The sequence below is a fragment of the Haliotis rubra genome, unplaced genomic scaffold (assembly GCF_003918875.1).
Source record: "Haliotis rubra isolate DU_JTF1 unplaced genomic scaffold, ASM391887v1 Scf103, whole genome shotgun sequence".
Taxonomy (NCBI): domain Eukaryota; kingdom Metazoa; phylum Mollusca; class Gastropoda; order Lepetellida; family Haliotidae; genus Haliotis; species Haliotis rubra.
Window position 1 is genome coordinate 1,582,225 of NW_025764926.1, and position 7,290 is coordinate 1,589,514.

The window sequence follows — 7,290 nt, forward strand, 5'->3', positions numbered from 1 at the left end:
CCCGGGCCTGTAAATAATCAGATCTGGACCAGACAATCCAGTGATCAACAACATGAACATCAATCTATGCATTTGGGATACAATGACATGTGTCAACCAAGTCAGCAAGCCTGACCACCCCTTAGTCGCTTCTTACAACAAGCATGGGCTACTGAAGACCAATTCTAACCTGGACCTTCACGGGTGGATGCTACTTTTGACAGTGTTTCAGTTACATCAGGACGCATACTTTGATGAAACCCCTGCTGACAAACCTTGAACAGAGAGCCGGGATTCGAACCCATCATCACGTTTCCTGCAACTGATTCACCCATGCCCAGTGAATATAGGGTAGTAATGACACATGATCCTTAGTCAAGAACTGGAACGAAATCATGTAAAATGGAAGTCAAATGTTCGAATCATATTGGTGTCTGATACTGAAGCAATGGGTTGAGTACGTGACTGTATAACCGTTGCTAAACACACGTTGCATGAGAATACATACATTTTTAGGCCCAAAAAAATGAAAGTGGCCAAGGAACAATCTGCACGGAACCCATAATCATAGGTTTCGGCTGTGCCAAGGGAGGCAACTTGAATTACAGTGAACATACCATTCTGAACAGTGTTTCAACAAGTCACATTGTTTGGATATTATAGAGGGCAACCTTACACAAGAAACTTAAGTCACATCCTCAGTGCAGTGTGCAGTCGTTCTTGGTTTGTGCAACAGAGTATAAAATTACCCTTTAGACAATGCTAGATTAGATTGGATCACTGCAAGGAGTAAATGCAAGGGAATAATGGACCAATCCCATATCAGCCTGAACAAAAAGAGTGAGTGAGTGAGTGAGTTTGGTTTTCCACCGCTTTTAGCAATATTCCAGCAACATCATGGCGGGGGACACCAGAGGTGAGGTGAAATTGGGTTTACGTCGTGCTTGAGAATATTTCGCTCATATGAGGACGTGCATGCGTGTGTATGTGTATGTGCAGCTGCTTGTACTAGCCCAGACTTAAGCTGGTTTTATAGGGCTAGCCCACTGAGATACCATGCCGCAGTGAAGCATGAATACCATGCTTAGACACATTATACTGACTCCGAGCCGACCAGTCCTTGCTGTACCCATTAATGCCGAGCACAAAGCAAAGAATACTGTAACTTCAACTGTGAACAGTTTATTGTATAGAGTTTAAACTTTGCACAAACATACTATGTTCTCAATCCCTGTTCAGCCATGGTTGGTACAAAGCCCAACATACCAGACCAGTAGCATTATCACATACTAGTATAACCTTTAACCCTGATTCTACAACACTGCTTCACACAGGTGTTGTACCTTAATAGAACACACATTGCTGGGCGAAAGAGTGAGGGTGGTGGGTGAGCTGGCTAAGGCGCCAGGCTAGTGATCCAGTGGGCATGAGGTGCCTGGATCGAGCCAACCTGTGACCGGGTGTAAAAACCTTGGAGTCAACTTTGTGTACAGACTATCACTGGTCTCCTGGTGTGCTGGTCAAGAGTGAGTGAGTGAGTGAGTATGGTTTTATGCTGTTTTTAGCAATATTCCAGCAATATCACGGCAGGGGACACCAGAAATGGGCTTCACATATTGTACTCAAGTTGGGAATCGACTGACTGACAGAGTTTGGTTTTACGCCGCTTTTAGCAATATTCCAGCAACATCATGGCTGTTGGGAATCGAACCCGTGTCTTCAGCATGATGAGTGATTGTGAACACTTCAACCACTATGCTACCTCACCGTACCCGCTGGTCAAAAGAATCAAGTGATGATAAAAACACCTGCTAGAAAAAACCAAAGCAAACAACCCTGTGGAGGTTCTTGTTTAATCTTGTTTAACCATTATGACACAGACAAACAAGATATTACACAATACAAACACGATGATGGGTGGTAATAAGATATTTTGAACACCTTATATCTCATACTGCAAACCGATTTTAAAGCTGTTGTAGTCTGAGAAAGGACAGTGGTTCAAACTTACAATAATTCACTGAGGCAAATTATTGTCATGTACAGTGATATAAATATCTGATTTCATAATGTCCATGATGACTCAGTCATCCTCTGCCTCTAAATTAATATTGTTTCCAAACTTAGCATAAAGTTGCACTTTTAAATCGGAAAGAACTTTCTTGTGTGTCTCTGCTCTCTCTTCCAGTTCCTCTATGGCCTTCTGGGTACTTTCCTTGGCTTTCTCAATCATCTCATTGGCTTCGTCAACAGTTGAGCTCACAAATACTTCTCCAATCTGGTATGTAGGATTGTTAAGGCTTTTTTCATAGCTCATATGATAAGGGATTTTAATATTAATGCTGCACTCAGCAATATTTCAGCTATATCACAGCAGCCTGAATTTGATCAAATCTGGATAAGACAATTACAGTGGTTGACATAATAAACAAACCATCAGAAGTTGCTGAGCACCTTAACACACACTAACATTTTAGTATCTTCACATTTAATCACTTCAACATTTATATACAAGAGGCTCACTTGAATCTGAATCAAGATTATTTAACTAAATAGGTACACAGATGCTGAAGGGAACGGGGATAGTGAGAGTGGGGAAGTTTATATTGTATTCTGAGGAGACTTTGACTGATATGGATTCCTATGGGGTGACACAACAGAAGTAGAAACTTATGCAGTATTAGTCTGTTTCTGAGATGCCAGAAAATAAATTAAAAAAGGAGTCCAACTCAAGTCTAACTCTAAAATGATTGGGCAAGTCTAGATTGCCTCATCTCTAAAGTAAGAATTGTTCAGGGCTCCTATGCATGTTTAATTTATTTTACTAGATACATATGTTTAAATAGAACAACTTTATTTCTGCAACTAAACGTCAGTCTAATGCAGTACATAAACCCAGAATACTACACATATTGGACCTTATTCAATGATCAATTCTTGCCTCTTGCCCAGTCGCTGATTGTCAGGGAAACACCCAATGCTGACTGTGTATGGTGACACAATTAGCCTCACTGAGTGCTGTTTTGTTTTTTTAAACATTCACGACATTATGAGTGAGTGAGTGAGTTTAGGTTTACGCCACACTCAGCAATATTCCAGCTATATGGCGGTGCATGACATTATGTCAACTGGAGGCAGTCCAGACATAACATGCTCTTATCTCATTTAAGGTTCAGTGGCTATCTGTTTGTGTGAACACCAGCCAACATAAAATGATATTTTTAAGGATATGGAATTGCACCATCTTCTCCATCTTGAAGTATCAGTTCATCAGCTGCATCCTCAAGATTTTGAAGATCTTTCTGCAAAACCAGCAACAGCTGTATTACATTTAACTGAACATGATACAAATATGATAATCACTTTATATCTGACAACATGCAAATGCATGAAATCAATTATTTTAGCTTGCAACGTATATCATTACTAACATTAAGTTTATTTTTTATTTTTATTTTACTTAAAATGTAACAATGTCACATTATCAATACAAAACACTGACTGACTGAGGAAATTATACTGAATCAGAACTTCTTGGAGCTGATGCTGTTTTACCTTTTTCGTTGTAAGTTCTTCCTTTATATCTTGCAGTTTTGCATTATGCCTGGCAAACTTGTTGATCTTTTGTTGATCTTCAAATGTCACTTGAGCATCTGACTCCTTGAAAAACATAACATCTTTGTCATGAAAATGCATCATCAAATGCATGTCATGTATTTAAAATAGAATATTTTTGATGTGGGTGAAAATGACACAGGTCAACACAAGGAACATTCCCTGTTACTAATTTTGAAGGAGCATGTGTTTAGAACCCCTTTTATTGCATTGGGAGACTTTTCAACAGATTAAACATGTTGAAAGACAAATAAGTTGGCCATTTTGCAAACTGGTTTACCTTTGTTGCCTACCCAGTCACACACAACATATAGGTAGCTATAATGGTGAACCGGTTGGTAAACGAATCTACCAAAAGTTATTAACTCTTTTCATACGATGAAAAATTTTCACAGCTGCACATATATCCTAAGGACGTGTATTATGTCCAGTCATGTACAACCCTTGCATACGACGAGATTTTTCCAGCTGTAGCCTCTGAATTCGATGGACGAGATATGATGTTGGATTTTTTACAGTGTTTCCATACGAGGGACGTGATAACTCGTTTACTCATACTAAACATATTTTACTGTTTTCTAGCCGTGTATACTCGTCCTTCAAATGCAATTTGTGGCTATCGTTTTGTATCTGCCATTTGTGATGATGAGAGTAGCTGTTACAACGTTTGACGTTTGATTGTTAGCAATGTTCTTTGACTTTTGACTGTTCTTATAGTTGTTACCTCAGGTAACACTCGTTTCATCGTTCTTTGGATTGAATGTCATGACCCTATAATTCTAAGTGATGACATAAATCTACTAAATCAGTAAATGTGGTTGTTCTTCCACCGTAGTGTAGTCACTGGATTGAAAGAAATTGTCACAATTACCACACTCATGTATAAGTTCAATTGTTTCTCCTTTTAGAAAAAAACCCTGCATTTCCAATGTTTCTGTGCTAAAGACGACCTAATTTTTTTATCTTTGGCCTGAATAGTTTAATGAAAGTGAATACAGATGTTTGGAAAACATGTCAGTTTATATGGATTTTGATGTTATGTTAGTCATGAATGGTCTATGTCAACCGTTGCAAGCATGTAAGTGTCATGTTGCTAAATATACCGTATATGACCGTCTATAAGACGACCCCATGGATAAGACGACCCCCAAACTTGACCCTTAAAATCAGTGTCAAAATGGTATGTTTCGTGCATAAGTCGATCCCCCGCGATGGGGTCCTAATCACGGCAAACACAGACTACAGACAACTGGCAGTTACCAATAATTATAACTTTGGCCCACATTATTCAAAGAATTCTCAATCATATTGCGTCCACTCACGCATCGAAATGAAGTGTAGTTGACAGAAAATGAATAATATATTTTGTTTCGCTAAATATCATACTTATTGTAGTTGAACGATCACATGTCAACAAACTGGCTTGCTTATTTTACCTTATTCAACAATCACGAACTGATTACCGTGTCTACTCACGGATCGAAACGAAGTGTAGTTGACAGAAAATGCATAATATATTTTGCTTCTCTAAATATCATATTTATTGTAGCAACAAACTGGCTTGCTTATTTTACCCCATTCAACAATCACGAACTGATTACCGCCTCGTTTTCCATTGACTGCTAGTTTACAGTTACATCGGTAAAAATGTGTGAATTTAAATGGCTTCCGTATTTTACCCCATTCCATGTGCGTACAACTTCTGCTTACCACGTTCATGAGGGTCCGTATAACCTTAGTGTTGATTATATATATTTTGCATAAAAACTGTAACTAAAATTACACAATGCTAGGATATATTTCTTTGGGTTAAATAATAGTATTCTGTATTATATTTTACTGGCGACTCGTCAGAATTAGTCCCGTTATATTATTGTGCATGTTTGAACTTGATCGCCGGGAAACATGTGCACAGCTGATTGCTATTTCCGGCTCAAATACACACAGTAATCTTAATCTTAATTAATTTATAGAGCAAAAACTGTAACTAAAATTACACAATGCTAGGATATATTTCTTTGGGTTAAATAATAGTATTCTGTATTATATTTTACTGACAACTGCGTCAGAATTCGTCCCGTTATATTACTGTGCATGTTTGAACTTGATCGCCGGGGAACATGTGCACAGCTGATTGCTATTTCCGACTCAAATACACACGGTAATCTTAATCCCTGCAAATAATACAATGCCCAGCAAAAACAACTTATAACTTAAAAGGTAAATAATCTTGTCTAGTGATGTTTAATTGCAAATTTGACATCTCTACTGACTAAGTCGTCTTCTGTTGTTTGTTCACGCGAAGTGATACGATGTTGTTTTCTTACCCCTGGAAAAAAAAGTTTGACGAAAGCATTACCCATGGATAAGACGACCCCCTTCTACAGACTGCTTTATTTGGTCCTCAAAATTCGGCTTATAGATGGTCATATACGGTAGTCTCGTATTGAAGGGTTGTGACCCCTCAGACGTGATATCTCGTCCTTCGAATGGAAAGAGTTAAAGAGTTAGCCGACAGCCGCAATGCGGTCCTATATCAAGCGAGTCCGGTAATTCCGGGCATCCGGTAATCCTGCGCAGCTGCAATAGCGTACTTCGTATCGAAGGTAAACATCGTCTGCTACCACATTTACGCTTGAAATCAGGACATTTCTACAAGGGACTGGCTTTTCATCACTAAAGGTAAGTAAATAAGCATAATATGTTATTGTTTGACAGTTTTATGAAAATTCATTTTCTTCAGACTTTTAAGACTTTTTCTTCATTATTCATAATTGGATTTAATATGAAACACTCTTCCTTACATTGATGAAGTGATTTTTAAAAATAATCTGGCCCTAATACGCCTCCATACTTCGGATCTGCAGCTGGATGTTATGCGCATCAGTTGCTGCACAGAATTACTGGACAGTAAGCGATGTCGTCAGAACGCCTAGTGTTGGGTGAACCGTATGGCATAATGCAACGTTAGAATCTTATAGTCGTCAAAAAAAAAAACTTATGTTTCTAGGTAAATATGATGCATACCAGCATGTTTAGTCACGTAAACCCAAAAATATAAGAGACGTTAGTTGCCGTGTTGCGATCGATGTGCTTATGTGCGCGGAATTACCGGACGGCATTGTACACTTACGCCATAAGTTATGGTTATCAACATGACCAAGTTGTCAATAACCCTTCCCTTCTTAGTATGTTTGAGTACTAGAACTGATCTGGAGTATGTCTTATTATCTGAAGACATATATTTACAACTAGAATGGCTATGTATCTTTCGCAATGATCATGATGATCGTAAATTACTTTCAGCGTATCGTTGTTAGGGTAAAAAATTCAACGAGTACGATTCTATCACCACGATTGTGGGCTCATTTAGGAAAATAGCTGTGTCGGTGTGTGGGATTTTTTACCTTAACAATACTTAAATGCAATATGACAACAACATCTTAGAGGCAGATATTCGTTTAAATGAAACACTACGATTTTACAAAAGAATCTCTCACCGTATCCTTCAAGGTAGCCATGCTTGATGTTTAGAACAGCAGTGAATTCCTCAAAGTTCGAAAATATTCTTCTTGACATACCGTATTACAGCATATATATGACAGTTTGTACGCACCATTTAACAACAATTTTAAGTACAAGAAAATATAAATTTGCGACATCTTCAACTGTGACGTATCTTTTTATCTAATCACA

At 38.2% G+C, this 7,290-nt stretch overlaps 1 protein-coding gene across 1 annotated transcript; it reads right to left on the minus strand.

The window, feature by feature from the left end:
* Positions 1-1,818: 1,818 nt before the first annotated feature.
* LOC124272280 (prefoldin subunit 4-like) lies at positions 1,819-7,198 on the minus strand. Its single transcript, XM_046707450.1, has 4 exons — positions 7,095-7,198; positions 3,535-3,639; positions 3,211-3,281; positions 1,819-2,264 (listed from the first exon to the last, which is right to left on the minus strand). The coding sequence occupies exons 1-4, from the start codon at positions 7,113-7,115 to the stop codon at positions 2,063-2,065; spliced, it is 399 nt and encodes a 132-aa protein (XP_046563406.1). The 5' UTR covers positions 7,116-7,198; the 3' UTR covers positions 1,819-2,062.
* Between the last annotated feature and the right edge of the window lie 92 nt (positions 7,199-7,290).